Source organism: Hakea prostrata, chromosome 9, assembly GCF_041222555.1.
Source record: "Hakea prostrata isolate BN-2017 chromosome 9, UWA_Hpros_2, whole genome shotgun sequence".
Classification (NCBI taxonomy): Eukaryota; Viridiplantae; Streptophyta; class Magnoliopsida; order Proteales; family Proteaceae; genus Hakea; species Hakea prostrata.
Genome location: NC_142608.1, coordinates 30,235,666 through 30,262,345, shown reverse-complemented (window position 1 = coordinate 30,262,345; position 26,680 = coordinate 30,235,666). Strand labels below are relative to the sequence as shown.

The window sequence follows — 26,680 nt, the reverse complement described above, 5'->3', positions numbered from 1 at the left end:
CGAATATGCTGACTCTAGAGTGAAGGATACCGGAAAGGATCCCGGGATGGGAGGAATGGACGTATCCGGATCTGACATGATATGACTGAGTAGATGACTTGCATTGGGCTGGGCTTTACCTTGACATGCACCAATACTTAGACCAAATGGTGATGTGAGAGAGTGGTGACCGAAACCCCAGCCATGGATTGTCCGAGATGGATGCAGGACCCATTACCAACCGGTGCTAAGTGACTGAGACTTACCCAAAGAAATATGGTGCTATGACTTAAAGCATGTCTCCCATAGAGACTAGCATATGTAGAGTTAGAATCATATTTGTATCATCTGTTTCATATCATTTTGCATCATGTTATGTTTTGCATCATATGACTTATGTATTATGGAATAACTACCTTGCTGAGTTCTCTCGAACTCATTCCTTTCTGTGCAATTGTTTTGTTAGAATACTCTATAGGCATTGAAGAACCTAATGGCTCCTTCCTCGAGACGAACCCGAATACCTCATACTACTTTGAAGGTCTTGGCTACTATCAAGGTCACGGTGAAGATCTCGAGGGTGGTTACCCTCCATACCAGGATTAGCTCGACCTTAGTGTGGGAAAGGGCATGTTTGGTATGCTATGTTTATACCTATGAGGATATCTTGTATAAGACCGAGGAGACCTTAGCTTAGACTTTTATATTGTTATACTCTTTTAAAGACTTGGATATGTAAACTTTTAACTTTGATTGATCTACTTTCCGCTGTGTACTGAGGGAGTGATTTCCGCTCACTTCCTTCCTTTTGATTATATATTTGGTATCATTTTATTTCGCACTATGATTATCTATTCTTATCTTATTCATGATTTCATTTTATTATACGCTTTAATCTTGATTATTATTGATCATGATTGTGTTATCGTGTATGTGGGAGGCATGGTTGCTCGATACTTGATCCTTGGGACAATGTATCACATACCCAGGTATGCTAGGTAGGGTACCGGCTGGGTGGATGTGACAGTGAGTCTCTATCCTCTCCTGACGGGCCTCTTTCATTTCTAGTGAAGTGACAATCATGGACCACTAAGAACCAATAGGTGGCATCTTTGGAGCCTGATGCGAGGGACCCCCAACCTCCACCTGTCATGGCAGAATCTCATTGTCATATCCCCCCATCCAGTACCCTACCTAGAATGCTTGGAGGTGTTATCCACAGCCCCGAAGATCAAGTCACAAACAATCATCCAACCATTCCACACAATAGTACAATCATGAGCAAGTATATTAATGTAATTAAAGAATAAACTCAAAAGTAAGGATCTCAGAAGGATCTCAAAAAACAATATTAGAGTGCAGAGTAATGTCAAATAATCAGAGTATTAGTGTGCGGAAGAATAATCAAATCTAAGGTATACAACTTAAAGAATAAAGAAAGTGCTTACGCTGATACTTACCAAGTAAGCATCTTCGTAAGAGTCTAATCTCTTCTCTCCTCTTCCCTCATCCTTGTTCTTGTACTAGGCGCAAAAATTGTATCCAAAGGTGTAAAATAGATAAGAAGAAAGATGAGATTCCAACTGAAGTTGTGATAGATTCCTATATGAAGAAAGCTATGGTACATAAGAATGTTCGGATTGGACATAATGTACACGTATTGCATTCCATTAGAACATGACACTCCTTTAAGAGTCTACTTTGAATCTTTAGTATCCTTTGACCAGTATTCCTTATGAGGAGTAAGGTTGCAAAACTAGAGAAATGAACACTTCTATGATCCCACATCAAACAGAAATAGAACAGGTAGTGCAAAGAATTATGATAAAAAGAGCTGTAAAAACAGCTTGGAAAGCCTTTCAGCTAAAATCAATAGTATCTTTTATTTTCAAGTGGGTCTTCCACATATTAAATTAATATTTATACGTATACCAAAAAAAGAAAGAAAGAAAGAAAGAAAGAAAGAAATAAAAGAAAAGAAAAAGAAAGAAAGAAAGAAAGAAGGGAAAAGAAAAAGAAGAAAAAGAAAGTTACTTAATCAACTTTTCTTTCCCATCCCATCAACTTCGTCCCTTTTGAGCACCCTATGTGTAACAACCCCCATAATTCTAACCCGGGATCCCTAATGTAGGTTTGAGTACCTGAAGATCCAATCGGAATAAGCTGTGGATTATCTAGATTCCGCCGATGAAGAACTTGCCATACTGGGAAACCGAAGGAGATCTAGTAGAGACTTGATGGTCTGGGAAAGTGGGTATCTAGTTGGAGTCAAGTTGAGATTGGAGATGTCCGGGATCAAGGTAAGAACTCCCCCACATGTTGGTTAGGGCTAGGTTAGTGTTAGGGATCAACTGGATGAGCAAAGCACCCAAGTACTGAAAGTACTAGGGGGCAGTTGCTTAAGGTAGTTGATTGACCCAACCAACCGCGATCTGCTTACAAGAATTAAACCCTATTTTGCTCCAAACTTCTATAAATAACCACCCACGACTTATTTTCATATTATTATATTCGTGGAGGTTGTTGTGGACGATTAGGAGGCAGAGGGCATGTGTTTGAAGGTGAAGGATGCTTGATTTGCAAAGAAGCTCCAATCCTTGATCCGTTTAGTGAACCGGTTGGAGTTCAGATGATCTCACACTGTTTTTACCTATTTCTTCTCTTTAAGTAGAGTGGATCCTTCTTCTATGATTATATAGTTGGTGAATTGTGATTGTTAATATTGTTTGATCTTGATTGGATCATACCCAAAAACGGATTCTCATATCTGAATCAAGGGTTGATTTAAATGAAAGAGATGATGTGGTTACTAAACCATTAATCTTCGTGGATTTTGTTTTGTGATTGATTTTTAATCATGTTAAGAATGAAATTCAGATTTTGAGTTTCATAGTCTTTTTGAACTTGAGAATTTGTCTATAAGAGGGGCGGTTGCTTAGGGCGGTTGATTGGCCCATCCAACTGCCATAAGCGACTGGCTGGGTCATAGAAGCTTAGTCAATCTGGGTTCTGCTCTGTTTTGACTTTCGTTCTAAATATATCTTGTAACCCTTTTCTCTAGACTTTCTATTTGTGAGGTTTGATTGCAATTACAGTAACTTTTACACTTCTACAGGTAAGGTTACATTATTGCATATATGTATTGACATGATCTATGAGTTGTTTATAACTCCATATGCATTACTGTTCTTATAACTTGCTGTAATAGTAGTTTAAATGATTCATTGTTAGTTATATATGTTGCGAATGGCGATTAGATGTACATCCATTACTATGTGATGTTGAATGACTAATTATGTGATAGTGAATTATGATTTGTTATAACTATGATTAAGGGCAACCTTTTGGGATATCCATAGCTTGGGACATTAGGGACGGTGGTATGGGACACTATTCTCTGATGCCCCCAACACTATCATGGTTTTTGGATGACATACTTAGGAGGTCTAAATTGCATGGTTAGGTACCTATACATGCTACTACCCTTTCGGTGGGGGTAGTGAATTCGGATGACCCGTGATAACAATGATGTGACTCTATTCATCCTACAGTAGTAGACAGTCCCTACAGAGACTCAATTATCCACTGTTGATTATGCATTGGTAGGGTTGCATATGTTAGGGTTGTGCTCATGGGCTTCCAAGGAGCGATTGAGAGTTGTGAGGGGACATGAGAGCATCCGTCCAAATAATATGTGGATGACCATAAGGTTAGGGAATGGAGTCCAATAGAGGTAGCCTGAGGATTCCCATTCTTAGGTATGTCTTAAAGCATGTAGTATGTCACTGTATGACCTTGCATTGGATTAACATCCCCAACATGCGCCAGTACTTATGCCAATGGTCGTCGTGAGAGAGTGTGGACCTAAATCCCAGCCAAGGTTGAAGAAGACTGTACCTCTTGCCCGGGATCCACAAAAGGTAACTAGTTCGTCAGGGATCAGAGTGACTATACCCAAAGGAGGACTAGTATTATATTTTAAAGCATGTCTACTATATTAGAGACTTGCATAGTTAGTTACTAGATGCACTCCATACTTATGCATATCATCTTTTACATATGTTATTTACTATAATATGATGTTGACATGTATATGAGATATGTTCCTTACTAAGTTCACCATTACTCATTCCTTTTGTGGACTATTGTTAAACTAAGCAAATGGTGATTTCAGGATAGGGAGAACTTTTGCAAGACTAGGATAACTCTAGTGAAGAAGCTTTGGAGGCAGTAGTGGGAGTGGCGATGCATACCACGAAGCCACTTGCAGGTGCTTGGAGTATGCTTACAACATCCATTGATTGCAGGAGGATTTAGGTAGCTCGTCATTTCAAGAAGTTGATGAAGGAAGGTTGGTTAACCCCTTTCATTGAGAAGCTAGAAGAAAAGACTGTCGCCCATGAAAGAGAACAGAGAAACAATCAAATTTAATATTTATTTGCTTCTGCTAAAACTCTCTACTTTTGAACACAATTACTTTATTCTTATGAGATATGTTCCTTTGAGACATTGGACTTATGTAATTCCCTTTTATTTAATCATTTAGATTATTCTTATTCTTGATTTATTATTATGTTTATTTATTGTCATTGATGAATAAACCATGGATCTTGTGATTGTGGATTGCACCCACAAGTTGTCGGGCAAGATCAATATCGGCGGGTGGGTGTGACACTATCAAATCCCCCATCAACAAAAATTTCAATCCTTCATTCCTTAAGAAACGGTGTCTAACCTGGGCATTCCATTTGTTGTGGCCCGCACCCTTAATGGTCAAGGCTTGCGTTCTTGGCCCAAGTCTTTTGCCCCTTTGTCCTTCGTATTTGGTTAAGGCCGTTTTGCAAGCCCTTCCTTTCTCCTTTTGTTTGTTCTTTGTATCTACTTTCCATCCCCCATCAACTCTCTTTATTGTCTACCCCCCCCCCCCCCCCCAAAAACCCACCATTAGGAAGAAGAAAAAAAGAACTCTATTCAAGTTATGGTGTCAAAGTTCAAGAATGACAAGTTATGAACCAAAACGAAAAGTTAACGAGCTAATCTTATAGTTGTTGATGTTGCATTTGGATTGTGCTTTCCTCTCACCCTTTCACTACATATTCGACAACGAGCCCACCTCTAATCCACCTTGTCAATGCTTAAATAAAGAGGTGTAAAGAGAGCACAAGCCTCAATCTATCGTGATAGAGGATCCAAACTCTCCAGTGTTAACATACACAAGATTTACCATGTAGAAGTATTTAAAAATTCTGTTTCATTATAAAACATTTAGATATTTCTTTCTAGGATTAGGATTGGGTTTTTTCCCCTTTTTTTGGAAGGTTTGGGGGGGGGGGGGGGGGGATTGGCATACAAATGTAACATTTAAATTCAGTCACTATGTACAAGGAGTTGGGATCCTCTACACCGTTAGGTATAAATTATGTTTCCCCCACACCCTTCCACCACATATTTAGGAAGAGAATCCACATTACCCACACAAGGTCTACTTTATCAATGTTCACAGATATACTCTTCTCTAAAACATGTGGACAAGAGTGAAGGGAGCTCAACCCTACTAGTTGGGGTAGAGGACTTGACTCATGCGTAAGTCATATAGACTACCAGCCCAAAACTAGAAAAAGGAGCCTAACATATCATCGGAAATTAACACCCAATGACTAAAACAGTGTAATGAGAATGAATGACGATTTGATACAGACATCTTGAAACTTAACAAAGACAAGAACTAAAAGGAATGTTATTTTGTACAAGGCTTCATCTGATTTTGTGCTGATGTTCATTCATTCAGTGTTAGAACGAGATGATCTGCTGACTGAATTAGAATTCTCTCTCTTCAATATGGCTTCAAGGTTCTGGAAGCACCTCAGAGGTCTAATGACTTTAACCTGTAAATTAAAAAAGACAGACAATAGAAAAAAAATCTTGTTTTAAGTCAGGATAAAAACACACAGGCACCATCTAACAGAAAATAAATTTTCATATTTAAAAGAAGATATGCACCTGAACTAATATTATGCAACTGCCGCAATCTTCCAACCATGCACTCACCAAATGTCTTAAATTTTATCATACCAACAATCCACCAAAGGGAAAGCTCAAAGGAGACCACTCCCGAGTGCAGATTTTTTTGACCAATAAAAGAAAAAAGGAATGCAGAATTTTCATTTACAATTTTATGCAATAGGCTTGTTCATAGCAAATGGTATCAAGGGACAGTCCCATTGTTAGTGTTAATCCATGAAATTGATCACATCCTGTATCATTTATGAGGGCCCAGATGCAGCCAGGGGTCCCAAATCCACAGCACTGGCATGAGGTTGGTTCAGGAATCCCAACACTACCAGTCTGAATGGAGTCATCTGGGTCTCAAAACAGATATGAGAACTACTAGCACCAATATAAATCCCTTAAGAAACCCGTTGGATAGAACCCTATCACACCTGTGTTCACACAATGCCCCCCCCCCCCCCCCCCCCAGGAAAAAGAAAAAATCCATTGAATTTTGTCTGTTAATTTTCAAAATGCCCATATTACCCCACTTTATCCTTTGTGCTTCAAAGAAGGGCAATTTACCCATTCATTTAAAAGCCCTAAATAGCTCCCTTCCCTGACTCTCTCTCTCTCTCTCTCTATGTGCAACTAAGGCTTCTCTAATGGGCAGATTCATGATTCTTTGCTCTCAGAGTACATTCTCTTCAATAAAAGCCCTCTATATCTTCACTTCTCTTTTGTTTTAGATCATTCATTAGTTTCATTCTTGTTTCAGCAATTTTCTACTTCAATCACTCCATTGAAATCTCAGATTATTTGTTTCTTTATGTTTCAGGTATAGAGGAAAACGAGCTATGATATATGGTGCACAGTGTTGCGCTATTAAGAATCATCACATAAAACTCAATGTAGTAGAAATGAGAATGCTAAGATGGATGAGTGACAATTTAGAAGGATAAGGTAAGCAATGATCAGAATTGATCTAGGAGTAGCCCCGACAAATGAGAAGCTACGAGAAAGTTGATTAAGGAGGCATGACCACATTCAATGGAGGCCTCCAAATGCCTCTATATGAGAAGTGATTTAATCTAGATCTAAGGAATTAGAAGAGCTAGGGGCAAACCTAAAAGAAACTTAGGAGAAGTAGTGAGAAAGGATATGCATACTTAGACCTTGTATCTAGTATAGCCTCAGATAGAAATGATAGGAAAGCAAGGATCCATGTAGCAGACTCCATTTAGTTGGGACAAGGCTTCTCCTTGTTGTTCCTGTTGTTGTTCAGGAAGACAGTACTGCTATAGGAGGTTGAACCCCAGGAGCTTCTAGGAAATCTTAGAAATATCAAAACCCAATGTGAATGAAACATTTTGCTACAATGGTAGTTCACTCTCCATTATCAGAGTGCCAGGGACCAAAGAAATAGATTGAGCTGAACAAACACAATAAAAACCATGAAAACATGCAGTAAAAATTGGAAGGGAAGTGTTTCCTACCACCACAACTTTGAAGTCTCAGCTAGAAAGAAAATGGAAAAGCAAGAACCGTAAGCAATATCTCCTTTTACTCACATTGGTCTCATTAAACAGGCTCAGACTTCAGCAGAGAAAGAAAAGCGAAATTACTTTTCCATTCTTTATTTTGTTTACCACCATTGAACCACTTAGGAGTCAATGAAGCTACACTAACAAAAGTGAAATTACAGACTACTCTGCAATTTGACTTATCACTCTCAAATATTTTGTATTGCCTACGACTGATTTCTTTTGAATTCCACCTTGCATTTTCTCTCTTCTATCTCTCCCCTCACATCTCTACGGGTGAAATGGGGCTGCGTTTTAGTCTTGTGGTAATTGGGAGTGAGATTGTCAATTAGCCACCCACACACATCCAAGTGTTTGTACATGCCCACTATGTCATTGTGACAGATCAAGAATGGCCATGATTAATATTTACTTGTTAATCAGTAACACAGTCTATAGAATAAGCAAGGTGTCAAAGTACACACCTTCCACCAATTCTGATGAACAAGAATCTCATTTATAGCCTCCAGCCTAGCAATTATTACTCTGTAACTTGGTCTTTTGGCAGGCTTTTCGCTCCAGCATTCCTCAATTAGCCTGAAAAAATAATAAAATATTTAAGCCATGCAAAGAAAACCTACGAATATGTATATATGGAAAGAGATGGAATCAGAAAATTAGCCTAAGGTAATGAAAATTACTCAGGCTAAACATCAGAAAGAATTTGAAAGTCTTGAAATCTAATACAATAACCAACATGGACAGGCCCAAATATGATCCTGATTCCTGAGAACCCAATTTTTTCAAGGAAGTAGATATTTTACACAAAGGTAGAAAATGGAAAGCAGTTTGAAATGGTATACTTCAGTTCTCTACTGCCCTTTTTTTTCCCTAGGTGAGGAATCTATTATCTGCACATATTATTTGTTCTCTTTCCCATTCAAGAATACAGAATTTCAAGGATTTTCAGTTAAAAAAAAAGTCTGGTCATACTGTGCAAGCCATCAATTTAATGCCATAATCTACTTTTTCACTTTTATCTAACAAGAACACTGTTTTTATAAATTTTGGTTAAAGTCAATCGATCAACCCACATTCTAGACACATGCCAATGTTTTCATTAAGAAAAACAATAATTTATCAATGATCTATGTGCATTATCTATGTAATGAACACCTGCATGCAACATAAAGTTCGTTTTCTTCATAGCCTTTTAAGGATAGACTCCCCAAGCAGGTACAATTAAATGCATTTTCAAAATTTTACAAATATGGTAACATGAGTTTACTGGATAAATATATGTTGGTGGAAGCAACCGCATGGTGCCTAATAGTCCCTTAATATATGGGGCACAAAAACAATCCAGACAAGTTATAATATGATCCTTATGATTTCTGGTAGGATTTGGAAGCAGTAAGCACAAGCAAGACATAAAGCTAACCACTTAGAAATATCAAAAGAATCTTACTAATGGAATAAGGACAAATGTATGACCTAAAATTTCCTTCAGTGTGCTCCATTAGTAAAAGGCCCAATGTTCATTTCCCTTAGCCACCCCCCTCCCCCATATGTCAAAACAGCCTCTCAGCAAAAATTGCTGGGTAAGGCTGTGTAGGAAAATTGCCCCCTCAGACTCCGCTTGTGCGGAAGCTTTTGGCACCCAGTCTGCCCATTCCGTATTGAAGTACATCACAGACATGCAGCAATTCTTTTTGTACATGAGGCACAACATTTTCTAAATGTAAACTACTCCAGAATCTGTAACCAATACTTGGTAAGGAGAACACAGAAGAAGAGAGAGAGAAACACTGGTAGAAAAGGTCTATGCAGTAGAATGTGTGTTCTAGGTGCTAGCCAACCCATTGATTTATATTAACTCCAAATAGAAGTACAACAGGAATATAATTCCTACCTAGTTAAGTCCGAAGCTCATAGGAATTCACTTTGACTAGGACACTAATAATTATAATTAAACTAATAAAAGTAACAAGAAAACCACAGTAAGGGACTCCCCATCATATCTCTTGCACTCCTTCCTTAAGCTGGAGTCAAATCGGAACAAAGAAAACTCCAACTTTGCCAAACAAGAACAAAGTCAAATGGCAGCAACAGTCTTGAACCTTAATAGAGCCAGCAAGCTCAGAGCAGCATCCCAATCAATTATCAAAAACCAATGTTTTCTCAAGGAAAACAACTGGGGCACCCAGTGCTAACATTACAGTCCATCAGATGCAGCACCCACAAACAGCTACATAAAAGTCCATCAGATACAGCACCAACCACTATATTAAAGTCCATAAAATTACAACTCCAATGAGCATAAAAGAGTCTATACAAATGCAGCTCCAATGGCTACACAAAAGCTTGTCTTGTGGAAGGAATCCAACAATTTGAGTTCTTAAAATTGCTCATGCTATACATCTTCATTGATAATAAGCATGTTCAACCTCCCCCTTACATTTAGTCATGAATAAAATAACAACCAATAATCATCTCAATCAATCAATATCTCAAGCAAGAGGAGCAGTGAATAAGATTTCAACAAACGGATCTTCAATCATCCAACATGATAGACGATCAACTCCAAACCGATGCAGTCCCAAGTCCAGCAAAATAAAATAATGGCAAACTAGTAACAACATCAATCCCAATGCATTCTTATATTTGGTTATGCAACTGACTGGTGGGTGCTATATGGAACTAGTTCGCCAAATCTCAAGGACATAGCAATTAAAGTACTCTCACAGACTTGCTCATCCTTTGGTTGCGAGAGGAACTGGAGCACCTTCTCGCACATCCATTGTAAAGTACGGAACAGATTGGAGAGCAAGAGGCTCAAGGACTTAGTGTATGTGCATTACAACATGAGATTGAGGGTAGGACACATACAAGATGATATAGATGATGAAAATCAGGAACCGATTGAATTGATTGATATATTCCACGAGCCCCCCGCAGAGGATGAGGAAGATGATGTCATATATCAATCGGTTAGGATCGAGGTGGCCCAGTGTTGGATGGGCCAAGAGGGCAGCCGGATCCTACCATTGTTGTTGCTATGGGCCCAAATGCTGACCATGTGTCTTCTGATGAGGGTCAGGCTGTTGTAGTAGCATCAATAAGACGAAGTGTACCATTTGTGGACCCACTTGGCTGACTTGAAACAACTGTGGTGACATCTAGTAGTGGGAGTTCAGATGATGCCGATGATACCAGAGGGCTAAGTGGCCCAAGTCAGCCATAGAGTCATAGAGGCAGTCAAGCTGGTGGTGTTACTGGCGGAAGTCAGGGTCAACAAAGGGAGTCACCTCCACCAGGTCCGAGTCATCCGACACATGCGAGCTACAACTCCCTTATCTCTCGGACTTATGCTAGGAGTAGGAAGAGCAAATCAAACCAGGGGCAAACAAATGATGATGCGAGCATACAGGATTGAATTGAACATGGGAAGCATGAGCCTAGATTATGGTCACAGTGGTCACAACAACAAAGTTTGGACAATTGGCAATCATCGGGGTACCTATACAGGGATCACAACACAGGGTCAGATTACACTGGGTATTCTTCTTATGGAGATCATACTATTCCTTAAGACCAGGCACCTGAAGAGTACACATATGGGAGTAAAGGTGGGTTGTTAACTGAGTAGTTTAGAAACCCCTATCCATATATTCAACAGCAACATGAACAACAACAGTAGCAATGGCTCTTTCACCCACCCACGATTGACGGTTATCCCAGAGTGCTATTCCTCCAGTATTCTGACATGGAGACATATCGGTTCCATATAAACCAATATGTGACATACTACAGTGATGAGTTGACTTGGGAGTCATATTTGGCCACCATTCAGAATCAGTTGATGTAGAATGGTGAGTGATACTCTTGTTGTCTTGTAGTCTTGTAAGTTGTAAATTGTAATCTTGTTACTCTTGTACTCTTGTGATGGTGAACTTATGGATTATGATTTATGACTTACTAAAAGTCTAAAACTTCTTATGGTTGTAAGATTTTGAAGACATTTAAGTTCTTTGATTGTTTGATGTGTAATGTTAATGTATTTGATACTTGATATCTTTACATTACATATTGTCTAACCTTGCATTTCACAGTATTTCGATTTTACACATAGAGTCGACTTAGAAAACATACATACTTAGGGTTATTTTCTCACAAATCTAAGGCCACCAATGTGTTCAAAGGCCTTAAATAGGCTAAATACCAAGTTTCAGCCCAACCCGGGCCTTATAACCCACCAAGATGGGCCACCGAGATTACGCCACGCCAGAATTTTGGTAGATCTCGACCGAGATCTCGCTATTTTGGAGTGGCGAGATCTCGCTCTCCCACCATAGGAGTTGTAGCCTTGAAGACCAACTCAACCATTTCTTTTTACTTTTTTAAATTTCAAATTAGAGAAATGTTGGTTGATTGTATATTTCATTATAGGTTTTTAGGACCCTACACATATTGTGTCTTCTATAGGGGGTGATTGGCAATATCAAAACCAGTGTTATCCTTATTTTCTTGTTATAATTCATATCCAAGTAATTCAATACCAGTTTAGATAGGTAGGTTCCTGTCCATTGGTATGGGAGTGCGTTTCGATCCAAGGGAAGGAACATGGAGACCCGATTAACTCGAGGAGATTTTATTTTTTTGTCTGGAAGAGGAGATTTAGTATAATTATTGGTTGGGTGTGGCTCTCCAACACCTAAACGGGGATGTATTGCATTGGGTCTACCACAGGAAATGGCCAGAGTTCAATTTGACAAAATATTTTTATAGGTTTAGAGAATAACACTAAACCCTTACTGAGTTCGAGAATACCCAACAAATATGAATTTAAAGTCATAGGATTTAGTTTGGACAACCCAAGACAATGATCTAGGATACAAGAAGTTAAAGGAAAAAAAATTGGTTGGGGGGGGGGGGGAGGGAATAAGAAATTACAAGGTATGCAAAACAAGATGTAATAAGGATTTATGGCATGAACAAAACAAAAATTAAAAAATTGGAAGTTTGGAACTGTTGGGTATGGCTTATGCTTAACATTTTGTTGTGGACAGAATTTCCTTTGCAACTGTTATGGCTTAAGAAGTGTTTGAAGGCGAAAGAGGAGCAAAGAGGTGTGGAGTTGTGGAAATTAGATGGTTATGGGATATAAATGAACAAAAACCAAGGAAAAACAAGTTGGAGTGTTGAGACCTGTGAAAAGTCGAAACCTGCAAAGTTTTAATCGAAACTTGGTAACGATACTAAATATTGAGAATTTCATTTTTATTTGAGATTTTGCCATCATTTCATTCGAAATTTCGTATGTTTTGACCTAAATTTATTCCATGGATCTAACTTCTTTAAACTTTCTAAGGATGGGTGACCACAATGACAATGTATTTGATGAGAAGAAACAATATTGGCATAAGAAACAAGGGACTTGGTATCCTCGAGCAAATAAAACCCTCTTAAATCACATTCTCTACCAATCGTCCACTTTGTAGCTAGATCATGAAAAATACAAGAATCAAGGTAGAAAGTTATTGAACAATTAATTTTGGTAAGCTTACTAGACATGAGATTAAACACGAATCTAGGAAGGTAGAGAATTAATGTCAAGGACAAGGTTGGATTTGGTAGCTTTGTGCTGGTGCCTTAAAAGGTTTGTATTGGTGGGAATAATATGAAGAGGAAATTGCTACTTTCATGAACATTGCTTGACTTGTCAACAAGTGAAGGCTGAGCACCAAAGGCCATTTGGATTATTGCAACCACTTCTTGTTCCTAAATGGAAGTGGGGCCACATTACTATGGATTTAGTTATGTCATTGCCAAAGACGAAGAAGAGACACGATGCTATTTGGGAAATTGTGGGTCGACTAACAAAAACTGCCCACTTCTTGGCAATATAGATGACTTTTACTTTAGAGGAATTGACACGACTGTATGTTGTATGAAATTATCAGACTACATGGGGTAACAACTCTATTGTGTCTGATCGAGACCCAAGGTTCAGATCACTAATTTGGCGTAGCTTACAAGATATTATAGGAACAAAACGATACACCTTAGTACAAGTTTTCACCCACAAAATAAAGGCTCAAAGTGGACGATTCAGACTCTAAAGGGTATGTTAAGGGCTTATGTATAGGACCTCAAGGGTAGCTGGGAGAACTATTTGCCACTGGTCGAATTTTCCTATAGTAACAGTTACCGGGCCATCATAGGGATGCCATCATATGAAAAGTGTTATATAGTCGAAAATGTAGATCCTCAATCCATTGGGATGAAGTTGGTGAAAGAAAAAATTTAGGTCCTGAATATTACAAAGGACACTTGAGAAGGTAGACTTGCATATTATTGCTGCTCATAGTAGACAAAAGAGTTTTGCCCACTACTAGTTCAGATGGAGATTCTAAGGTGATTTGAAGACAAAATGTAGTTCATATTAGAAGTATGATTAAGGTTTCCTAATTGGAGTAGACTCCTCTTTTAGTTATGCTTCTATTCTATTTGCTTTGTATTTCCTTATCCTACTCAAGAGTAGGATTTACTCAGATTGTAACTATAAATACCCCATTAGGGCCTATAAATGAGAATAACCTTCTGAGCAATTATTTATTCAAATTACAACATGGTATCAGAGTCAAAAATCGATTAGAAAGGAATGATCATCTCTCTCTCGTGATTCTACGACTAGGCTTGCTACCGCTGCGACTACACCATCGCTGCTCTTCAACTCTTCAGCATCCATCGCTTCCAACAGTTGGCTATTTTTTTTCCTATTCTATTGCCGTGCAGAAGCAGGGACCTGTTTGATTTTCCATAACTTCAGAATCAGAATCAGGAATCAAGAATCAGGAATCAGAATCAGGAATCAAAATCATGAATCAGAATCAAAATCAGAATCAGGAATCAAAATCAGAATTAGAATCAAAAGAAAAGAAGAAAAAGAAAAAAAAGGAGAAGCAGAATTGGCTCATATCATATCATTACCCAGACTTGTCATTACTTAGACTTGTTTGGGTTGTTCGGCTATTGCATTCTGCGACATTTTAGTTTTTTTTTTCCGAAGGGGTGAAGACTGAAGAACTGCAGACAGTTCTTTCAACATGGCAGCCACCAATGATACTACTGCTCCCACTGGATCCGAATATTTTCCCACTCTTCATTCTCTTTCGGTAAGATTTGACGGCACAAATTACTTGATCTGGTCTCGATCTGCTTACCTGACTATTGCTGGAAGAGGATTAGTTGGATACGTTACGGGCACCACTATCAAACCCACTACCGCAGGTGTTTTACAAGATAAATGGATATCAAATGACTCTTTTATTATGTCATTTCTTTTGAATTCCATGCATCCAAATATTGCCCGGGGTTACCTATTACTTGATCTCGCAGCCCAAATCGGAAGGCTACTACCGAAACATATGGACAATTGGGGAATGATGCACGTGTTTATGAGCTACGAAAGAAGCTTCATGAGACTACCCAAAAGGAACTAACTGTGGCCCACTATGATGCTGAGTTGCGATCTCCTTTGGCAAGAGTTGGATCATTATGGGGATTATCACCCCACTAATCCAGATGATGTGGCGAGATATAAGAAGCACATTGATAAGATTCGAGTATATGACTTCTTGGCAGGTTTGAACGTGGAGTACGATCAGATCAGAGTGCAAGTCTTAAGTCGTTCTCCCTTTCCTACACTAGAACAATCTTATGCTCTTGTTCAGTGTGAGGAAAGTCGTCGATTAGCCATGCTTCATACTCCTATTATGGAGAAATCAGCTTTACAGTCTGTTCGCACTAAATCTGATCCGGCTAAGGAGATTGTCAAGTGTGAGCACTGTCACAACCCATATCATACCAAGGAAAATTGTTGGAAACTGCATGGGAAGCCTGCTGATTTTGAGCAAAAACGAGCACAAAGAAAGGGAAAACCAAAGGCTAATCTTTCTGAGACAGTTTCCACAGCACCCTCTGCAGACGTTGGTTTTTCACAGGAGGAGTTCGCTACTTTGCGACGTATTCTGCAGTCTTCTAATGCTAGTATAGCCTCGACCACTACTTCCTCTACTACCCTTACCAACTCCTACCTTGCTACTTCAGGATCTGGTCACGGGGAAGGAGATTGGACTTGGTAAACTTGACAATGGACTTTATTTGTTCGAGCCAATTGGAGGATATACTTCTGCTTTGACTACATCTTCTAATCCGGTCCATTAGTTAATATCAGACCTTCATCAGTGGTACCATAGGCTCGGTCATCCCCCTTCCAAATTTTGTCATTTTCTCTAGATTTGTTTTCCTGATACTTTCATCTTACCATTACAATTTCTTCCTTTCCAAGTTTCCCTATTGGCTTGAATTTTGTCTTAAAAGAATTCTTCTAATTACATTCAAGCCATTATCTTACCTTGGTGGACCATGGACCATATCATTTAAGGATTTCCTTTGTTATTGTTTTCCCACGTGTAAAGCTACACGTGAGGGGGAGATTGAAGATGTCTACAATTCTTCAATGCCTTTCATGTAGACTTCCTTCTGTAGAATTTGATCTTTGTTACCTTTGAAAGTTTGTCCCTTACCTTCACAATCTTCTACTTTGGAGATCTAACATTGCTATAGAGCTATCATTTTTACTGTGCAGAACTTGATCTCTGTTAACCCTGGAGATTTGCCCCTTAACTTGACATCTTCCCTTCGGAGATCTAACCTTGCAAAAGATTTTTCGTTTGACCTTTGCAGAACTTGATCTCTCTTACCTTTGGAGATTGTCACTTATCTTGACAAATTTTCCCCTACCTTTGGAGATTGTCCCTTGGAAAACTTTCCCTTTAAAGATCTATTATTCTACAAATCAAAAGTTTCACTTTGGCTGTTTTACCTTAGCAATTGTTACCCCAAAAATATATTTTTCCTTAGATTTGCGCAGAAATTTAGTCTTCTCAACATTTGAAGATTCTACCTTTTTCCTTGGGCGTTCTTCCTTGGAGACATAAAGTTGCAATAAAGATGAGGACAAAGCAAATGGAAGTCTATAAGGCAGACGTAATCTATAAGTTTGAAGATCAAATTGCAGATGTTTACCTGGACAGATGTTTTATACTCTTTTGGTCAAGTTGGGCATGTGTAATATCCATGCCTCAACTTGAGGGGGAGTGTTGGAAGTATGATTAAGGTTTCCTAATTGGAGTAGACTCCTCTTTTAGTTATGCTTCTATTCTATTTGCTTTGTATTTCCTTATCCTACTCAAAGTAGGATTTACTTAGATTGTAACTATAAATACCCCCTTGGGGCCTATGAATGAGAATAACCTTCTGAGCAATTATTTCTTCAAATTACAACAATTGTTTTATTATATTTCATTAATTGATGAGGAGGGTACAATGAAATGTAATCTTTATAATCATTTGAATTTTGGACACTCATTAGTTGGGACAACACTTGAGTTGCCACTAGTAGGTACGATTCAGTGTTATATTTAAGTTTTTAGCTTTGCGATTTTAAAGTTATGATTTTATTATTTTGGCTTCTGGTTTAAATGTGTGATGCTTATCATAACTGATTTTGTTGGGTCAAGTGATCATTCGATCAACAACCATGAGTGTTGAACCCCTACCTTTATCTGGGTTTAGGTCATGACAAAATCCCTTCTGAAGACTAGCTAGACTGATTGGGCTTGCCTGGTCCAGTGCTGGTCCCATTGTCTTCTTATGTCCATACTTCGATTCTACATCACATTGTGCTTTGACATCTAGTAATTCTATAAACTGTTACTTCAAAAATGTCACAACAAAAAGAAAGGGATCAACACTTAGTATATAAGTTACAAAGTAACTATGAAAAGAAATACCACAAGCAAGCACTTACTCTCTTAATCCATGTGCATAATATTTTGCTGGAGCCTTAAAAGGTGGACGCTCATTTGCAGCTAATGCTTTTGGAATTTCAACTTCTGGCTTTGAAGAAAATGGTGGACAACCCTCAATCATCTAAACAACAGCCAGTATAACAGTAACAAAAATGAACTTATTAATACAATTTGAACGTTAATTATCTCATACTCTTACGACACTAAGATGTTTAAAGAAGGGGGGGGGGGGGAAGAGAAGTACTCCATTAATGCCCCATTTATTCATAGATGTGAAACAAAAGAAACTTGTCTTGGTAGTGTGCTATCACGTTAAATGGGAAAAAACATATAAAAGAAAAATCACACTGGTATATTTGATTGAAATTTTAAGTTGATTAGTAGAAATAAATAAAGAAAGTGACGTAAAAGATTACAGCATGAGAAAAACCATTTGGAGCTCAAAATAATCTCCATTACAATCAAACCAATGTTCAAGATCTGTCAACGCCCGAAGCTAATATTGGGAGGTTTCGACCAAAGGTCCAAAACTCACTTGAAACCTGTAAACAGAGTCAGTTAGTCCAAGCCGTAGTTTGGTTTCCTACTGTAAATTTGTTTCTATTTCTATTTTAGTGACTCATTGTAGGATTAAGAAGCATTGCATGTATTCTAATTCTATATAGAATATGGCTCATAAGGAAGATGGACCAGTTCAATCCAGCACAATTCATTCATCTCTTTTGGTTTTCCATTACCCTATTGTAACTTGCTAGTAAGGTATTAGTGCAATGATAACAACAATTGAAGTATTCACTGCTGGTTTGACACTCTTTCAAGGGTTTCAAGCTTTTCGAAATTGCAGCATTCATGCTGCCAATGTGTGGACCTTTGGTTGATTTTCTCAAGTTGATATCTGATAACAAGTTGCATCTTTCTTATTGCTTTGCATCTATACGGAGCACATAATTCAGGTTTGACTCTAAACCTCCCATGAATACAAGGTTTGGATATTTTTTCTGAAAGATAACTAATATCTGTTCAGCTATTCAAATGGTGATATATTTGAAGACTGCTTGCTCAATGTAGAAGGTATATACAGTCCAATAGTTGAATCCGTAGCTACATTGTTCTTGGCTGATTTTTGCTTCAGGACTGCCTACTTGATTGATACAAAGACTTGGGTTATATACAATCTGTTCAATCTGATCTTGGCTGATTGTTACTTGACTGATACAAGGATTTAGGGTATTTATTCCTTTATTGATACCATCTTCTGTAGCTGACATTAGATACTTGATATCATTACCTTGTTTGCCATAGTTAGGGTTTTCTTTTTGGATGGATGGGTATAGTGAGGTTTTAACCATAGTTTTCCTCCAATTACCTGAGTGGGTCTATTAGATCTGTTTCAATTTGTGACGGAAAACGGTAGCAACTGCAAAAGGCTGGGGAGATGACGATGCATTCTAACATTTACAGCCTGTTTTGGACAATGTGTGCGGCTCACTACATCGACCTCATGCTGAAGGACATTGGGAAAATAATTAGTGTTCAGTGTAGTGGAGAGGACCAAACAAGTAACTAACTATAGCTACACTTTGAGCATGTTGAGGGAGAAGCGGTGGTGACTAGTGCAAGCCGATATCACTAGATTCGCCACTAGCTACATTGTCTTATAGAATACTAAGTTATGTGAACCTAATCTTAGGGCTAGGCTTTTTAAGATGAACTCCCTAAGATTTGGGGTTTGCCGAGAATCTTCCATCAAATAAATTTATAATCCTATAAGTGGAATAAATATATGAAGGAATCGTGATGAAGACAAGGAGATAAAGTTGGGATCCTAAAGATGGTTAGGGTTTTATCAAAATCCATACGGGTTGGGATAATTGAGAAGAAACGTAAAATTAGGGTTTCAATAAATTGGGTTTGAGAAGGCATTGTATAATGGCTCTGGATTGGGCATTTGAAAGGCAAAAAGAATCAAATTAGGGATTTATCAATATGGGCTGGATCTGGAAATCTTCCTTGGATCTTTTTGATAAGGAAACATACTTTTTGTACTACTTAGAACGATTTCAGTCTTCGTTATTCTTTCGGATATATACATTAGATTTGGTTATTTCTTCCGCACTTTATTACTCTGATTATTTGCCATCACTTCTAGACTCTAATATTTGTTTTGAGATCCTTTTGAGATCCTTAGTTTCGATTTTATTCTTTAATTTCATTAACAAAGTGATTCATTCTTGCTCATGATTGTACTATTGTGTGGTGTGGGAGGATGATTATCTAAAACTTGATCTTCGAGGCTGTGGATCACACCTCTGGGTGTTTCAGGTAGGGAACCGGCTAGGGAGATGTGAAAGTAAGTATTGCAGTACCGATTATTCTGATAATGTGCACTTACATTTTCATTGGTAGTATTGCCCCCAGAGGTGTTGGGGCATTCCTCCATTGTGTGACCAGGTGAGTGGCACCAATTGCACATAAAAATTTGATGATTGACTTGGTGGACTAGGTTTGGTGCTTTAGAAATAATAGCTTCCATCCTCTTAATGACGCTATCGAAATTAACTTTTTAGTTGTTATTCCATAATTTCCATCAACATAGTAACCTTTGCCTCCAATTGCTCCTTCACTCTTAAGTGGATTCCCACTCCCTTGTCTTTGCAGCTAGGTCAACTAAAAATTCCCAAGCTTCATTTCCATCCCCATAAGCAATAAACGACACATAGACTCTAACAGTTGCTCAGTTTGATAATCAATACCCTCATAAATTATTTGGCAAAGATGCCATTTTTCAATTTCGTGGTGGGGACATTCTTGGAGAAGGCCTTGAAACCTCTACATGAGTTTAGAGAATGACTCTTGTGGCTTTTGTCTAAACTGCATAATATCACTCCTAAGTTTATTTGTTGTATACAATGGAAAAAAAAAAAAAAAACTTATTAAGGAATGCCACTGTAAACTAACTCCAAGTGTTGATAGCATTGGTTGGTAGTCCATAAAGCTATTTCTTTGCTCCATCCTTGAGTGAAAAGGGAATGCATCTAAGTTTAATAGCATCATCATTGAGTTGCTATATCTTGATGAGTACACATACCTTTTCAAATTCTTTAAAAAACAAATATGCCTCTTTTGAGGACAACCTATGGAAATAGGGTAACATAGTAATGAATTGAAATTTAAGTTCCTAGTTATTCCCCTGGGTTGCAGGTAAGCTTATGCATAAAGGTTGCACTGTCCTAGCAGGGTGGAACCTATTCTTTAAAGTCCTAAGTGGAGGTGTGTCACCCATGGTTGAACTAGACACTCGAACAAGTCGATTGGTGGAATCATGAGTCCAAGCACGCATGCACTAACCACCTAATGCAATTTAAGGATCTTATGAAAGAATTTTTTTTTAACATAAAGTAACTAAAGAAGAAAGGAAAAAATAAAAACAAAAGGGAAAGTAGTTAGTAATGAATTTTCCCACTATAAAGTTTGAAATAATGATTCCAAAGCCATAAGGTTGTCGTATAGTTTAGTGTTGAATAAGTTGACAACAAGGGAATCCGTATAGTCTTCTGAGCCACCTACAATCGAATCTTAGGGATTCTACAGTAGAGTGGGGATTACCATATGTTTTTGTTTCTACTCTAGTTAATAGCAATATCTTTGAATTTTTTTTCAAAATAATTTGAAATATTAAAAAAAATGTATTTACCAAAGAATGAGAGAAATAAAATGGATCAATATCTCCCTAGCAATGGCACCAAAAACTTGTTCATCAAATAAAAGTAACTGCAGGTGCAAAGTATTGTGTAGCGAACGGGTCGATCTCAGGGAGATATATCACTTCAACTTAACCTTCTTAATGGTAACATGAGAGTGAAAAGATTCAAATTTTAACTAATTAATTAAACAAAAATAAAAGTCTAAATAAGCGGTCCTAACACGATTGAATTGGAAATACAATAAAAACAAACATAACCTAGCCATTCAACATCTAATAAAAGAATAAACATAAATAAAAGACATGAATAATAAATAAATAAATAAAAGGGAACTAATCCGAGTGTCAGCTCGAGATCGAGGGAAGAGGAATGCAACTAAGAGGACTTTGATCGTAGACCATTTGCTCTAGCTTCCAGTCCACTGATCGGGGGAACGGATATTAAAAAAATGCAGAAAGTAAATAACAGAATAAATAAAAAAGGGAACCTTAACTAAAGAGAGGCACAACTGTAGGCATCTTTGATCAAGGACCTAGGGGGAAAGGGAAACAGTAAATAAATGCTGAAAAAAAATTATAAATTAAGAATATAAAAGGGTAGACAGAAGTGGGAATAGAGGGGAGAGAGAAGATTACTGACAAAGCTACTTACTTGCATACGTGAATCTTGAATTACAAAAGAAAACCTTGAACAAATCAAAATCCAACCGACCCTAACAACCAGATCTGGAATAATCCAAATCTACAGTTGGTAGACTCAGAGAAAAACATATCTTCTTAAAACTTGAAACTTGAACTCCAAATTTGAAATTACATTGACTGAAATAAAGAAAAGACACTTGCATAAAAGAAACTAAACAACTTGAATAACTAATGGATTACATAAAATAAACTGAACCTAAACATTGAATCTAAAAACTAGAAACCCACAAAGAATTCAAAAAACTAGAGAAAGCCTAAACAAACTAAAGAGAAAAGAAAGTGTAACTAAGTCAAAGAGGAAAGGAGTATTTATAGGGGGGATGGTGAATGAGGTAGAAATAAGGAAAGAAGAAAAAATTATAATAATGATAATTGAATAAAATAGAGAAATAGGGGATAAAAAGAATAAAGGAAAAAAAAGTAAAGAAAAAAAATTCATTTGAGAGTGGAGATTAAAGAATAGAGAGAGAATGAGTGGGGGAAAAACTATGGCATTATAAAAACGTGGACAAGAAAGAGGGAGGAAAGAGAGGAAAACAAATATTTTTAAGAAAAGAATGTGGATTAATTAAGAAAGAAATAAAATAATTTAGTAAAAGAATAGATAATCTGGAGAGAGAAATAATTAAGGAAATAAATAAAATCTAATAGAACAAAATATTCTAGAAAATCTAAATAAAAATTGGAAATTTTAAAATATTTTAAAACTTTGACTTCTTGTGGGTCCCATACATACACTAATATTTTTCTTCTTCAACAAAAATAAAATAAAATAAAATTCTAATTAATCTTAGCCATCGATCAACATTGGCTTCTTTATTTCTAAGGCCACAATTTCATCTCGATCCACTTTTGGCCCATCATGCTCCAAATCGAGCCTTTTTCACACTTAAGAAATTGAATTGGACCTCTTTACATGTATCATACCCAAAACTCCAAATAGTCGCTTGGGTCCTAAGAATCCTAAAATCTACAAAAACAACATAAAACAAGGTAGCTCTGCTATAAGTGTGTAAAATGCATGATTTATGCCCTAAGATTTCACACATAAATGTGCTCATCAATCCTGCAGTTGTCTAAAGAAGCTCTCTTGAAGTGTGCAATCTACCCTATTCACTCCAGCAAGCAATTCCAACACTCTTCCTCATCAAAAACCTTAAGTCCAGCCCTAATCCCTTTACCTTTTCCTCATCATCCTCTACCCTGTGGCAGCTATTTTATGTAGTTTCAGATCAAGAAACCATCAGGAACCTTGCTGTCCCTAGTCCCAGTACAAGAATTCAACCTAATTCAGCCTTGTAGACCACCTAAAACCAGTCCCTCCCTCCCCTTCGAACACCAAGAAACAGCACCCGCAAGTCTGAAACAGAAAGAAGAAAAGAAAAAAAAAAGAAAAGAGAAGACAAAAAAAGAAATGAAAGAAAAGAAAAGAATGATTTGAAAAGATTGCCCAAGATCCAAGAATCCTCTTTCAAGATCTCCAGAATCCAACCCAAGATTCTCCCTAAACCCTCCCATACCCAACAGCAGGTTTCCTTGAAACCTCCCATCTCTTGTTTCATCCCTTTAATCATTTCTTCAATCTCCCCTAACCACCCCAAGCTACTTTAGACAAACCCTTTCCATCCCATATTAATTTAGGTACCTCAAACCCTACCAATATTAATCCAAATTATCTCATCCTTCTTCACCCCATCAACCCCTTAGAATTTTGGTGATTATTTGCTGGATCAATAAGAAGATTCTAGGCTAACACTAAATCTAAGGAAACATTTCAAGAAGTCCTAAACCTAGAAGTGGGTTACATCACCCGAGCAACAACGATGAGGTTGTGCATTCTACGTATGGTCAGTAGATTCAGGATCTGAACAAGACCCAACATTCTAGTCAGGCCGAGACTCCGACTGGGATGATGGTGGAGATTCTCCTACAAGGGGAGCTGAGACTAGCATTGATGGTGGTGATTATGACGATGGTAGTGGTGGATTTCTAGAGCATTATGTGGTTCCATTAGCAAAGTCATCAAGAGCCCCATTAGATTCATTGGGGAGAGAGAGATCATGTATAGCACCCAGGTTTCGCACTAAGTTGGCATAACTCATCATGGGAGCAAAGCCTCCTCATCTAAGGGTTACTCTAAAGGGCCCCATGGAAAGTTCCACCCACTGGCAGACGGATGTGAACATGTCCAGCTTGGCAAACTCGATGGGATCCATGATCTTGGATGGAGTGGATAGTGTAAGAGCACACCATATGGGGCTTAAGCTGTGGATATAGTGGAATATATGTTGCTTCATCTGCTGATTCCAATAGCAATGTCTGAATATGGGTATGGGAATGGATCAGATGCATCATTGGTGGACTCCAGCTTTGGATATCCAACAAGACCATCAAAACCACTTATGACAGTTCCGCAATTGGGTTATAGTCCATGGTCTTACAACACATTCCTTAGGGTAGGATATCAGCTTTATGTTGATGATGCTACCTAAAGAAGGGCAGGGACGGACTAAATAGATGACTTCATGTTTGTTTTAGGATTTTATGACACATAAGACCATCAGTAGAGACCATTTGGGGGTATGTATTAGTTCTCAAAGAAAGATACCTTGGACAAAATGCATTCAACCAAGATCTTGAACCATGTATCTAATACGTGGAAAATGATTATAATAAATAAGTGTTGCCTTTGCTTAGGCTATTTATTGTCACCCATTTTCATTTACTTATTTCCCTTTAAACTAACAGCGCCTAAGAAAAAAACCTCACCATAGTTATTTCACTTTATACTAACAGCGTCTAAGAAACAAACCTCACCATAGTTATAAGCATGGAGAAACATTTCGGCGAATTTTGCCCGAAACATGGCAAAATTCGCCCAGTTCGATAGAGGGCGAAAGAAAAATCAAAGCGAAACGATTTATGCCAAAAGTCACCGAAAAATTGACGATTTTACAGCGAATCGGCGAAGTACTAGCGAATATTGCCTGAAATGCCGAAGCTCCGTCAATCCATGCTTCTTTTACCTCCATTATTACTTGTTATCTGCAATCACAGACAAAATAGGAAAACAAAACCCAATAAAGTCCAAACAAAGAGGGAAAATGAAACGTTTTAGTCAATGTTTTCCAAGAAGAATAAATCGATGTTGGAGCAAGGAGGAGAGAAGGATTTGTAGATCCACCATGGAAGCAGCAAGAGAAATAACCAACAGAGTTGAACAAATAAAATGTTGAAATTACTGAGAAGAAGAGATCCACGACCAAACTCCATGATCACAAATAAAATGTTGAAAACGTTAAATGATTTTTTCCTCTACAGTAGAATCGCAGACAAGGGAAGAAGAAGAAGCCCTAAAAAGCCTCGACGACTCGACCTCGATCTGCAACGAAGGTTCACGAAATCATCAAATCCTTCAAATAGTAACACGTTAGGATTTGTGATTTTATTGATTTTGATTCCCCCAATGTGGTTTTGTGATTAAATTTATTGATTTTCAATCCCTAACGTGGTTTTGTGATTAAATTTATTGATTTTCATTCTCCCACGCATTTCCATCCCATGATGTGGCGTCACGTCAATGCCTTTTTTACTTTTTTTACTTCACTTGAATACTGATTTTGTCCTTCACGGCTGCATAAATGTGCTACGAATTATCGCAAAAATCTCCGCGAAGTTTGCCAATTCGTTGGCGAACCACCTTGGCCGAAACTTCGCACCTTGGTTATAGGTAGGAATACATCTGGCTTTTTCTAGCAGATATTAGCAACATGCTAATGGCACATCTAACCATAGTGGAACCAAAGTAAGCTTTTACCTCTTGGAGAATCAAAGCAAATGAAAAGACATCCACTTTTGTGTCATATTCTTCATTTCGAATCACTTCAGGAGCCAAATAACGGCCTGTTCAGAACAGAGTAAATGTTTGTAAAAGTTAATCAACTACTGTTCTAACAAAATCAAAACTTGAAACTAATACAGAAAAATGGACTGCACATAAAAAAACACTAGTTGTGTTACCCATTGTGTATTTGTTTCACTACATGCCATTAATGAAACTTTCATTTGCACAGATAGCAAGATTAGATTTTATTCTCCTGATACTCAATGTAGGTATTTTTAATTTATTTAATTTACACAAACAGGTTATTGAGCCTCATTAGTTTTAAGCAAAGTTCATTCAACAAGCAATGAACAGAGATTGTCTTTTTGATTATATCTTGGTTGGAAGCATGGTTCAAGAACTTGCGGGATCGCACCGACACGAAATATCTTGCTTTTTCAGCAAAGCCAACAAAATTATTATCAAATCTCACCAAGATCTTGATCATATCTCATACATCTCAGCCATATATCGCATATCTTAGTCATATCTCGGATATCTCAACAATATTCAAGATACCTAGGAATCTAGGATACATATTGGTTAAATTTATTGAATGAAGGCTCAACTCATACATGTATCAGTATCAACCTTGGTTTGTTTCCTAACAAAAGAAGGCCTTTTGGTGCTGCTCAGCATTACAAGATCTATACTCAGTCTCTTACCTATGGTGCTCTCTCTCCTGCAGGTGTTGCTTTCATTATTGCCCTCTCTCTTTTGTTCCATTCCTTTAAGTGTCACTAAGGTTATGTTTGTCCCCAAATGGAAACAACCCATTTTTGAGGAAATGATGGATTTTGAGAAAAATGGTACATAGAAATTGGTAGATTTATGGAGTTGAGTTCAGTTGAGAGGTCAAAAGCAAGGTTGGGGGTCAAAGGGTATAGTCAAGGGTAAGGGATTGACTATCATGAGACATTTGCTCCACATTCTATAAGAGTTCTGATATCATTGGCTCCTTGGCGGTCAATTGTGATTGGCCATTATATCAGTTAGATATGAAGAATGCTTTCCCCCAATAGTA

The 26,680-nt window shown here is 37.7% G+C and overlaps 1 protein-coding gene across 2 annotated transcripts in view; it reads right to left on the bottom strand.

Annotated features, from left to right (window-relative positions):
• Nucleotides 1-5,319: 5,319 nt before the first annotated feature.
• LOC149005102 (serine/threonine-protein kinase 12-like) overlaps nucleotides 5,320-26,680 on the bottom strand; it is an 83,307-nt gene continuing 61,946 nt past the window's right edge. Inside the window, exons 9-12 of one of the 2 annotated variants that reach the window (XM_089168943.1) lie at nucleotides 25,591-25,676; nucleotides 17,368-17,489; nucleotides 7,976-8,087; nucleotides 5,320-5,864 (exon numbers count right to left, since the gene is read on the bottom strand). In XM_089168943.1, coding sequence (XP_089025069.1) covers nucleotides 5,760-5,864; nucleotides 7,976-8,087; nucleotides 17,368-17,489; nucleotides 25,591-25,676 — 425 coding nt within the window. In that variant the 3' untranslated portion in view covers nucleotides 5,320-5,759. Of the gene's footprint in view, nucleotides 5,865-7,975; nucleotides 8,088-14,971; nucleotides 17,268-17,367; nucleotides 17,490-25,590; nucleotides 25,677-26,680 lie in introns of those variants that run through there. The other variant, XM_089168944.1, reaches the window with a different exon arrangement.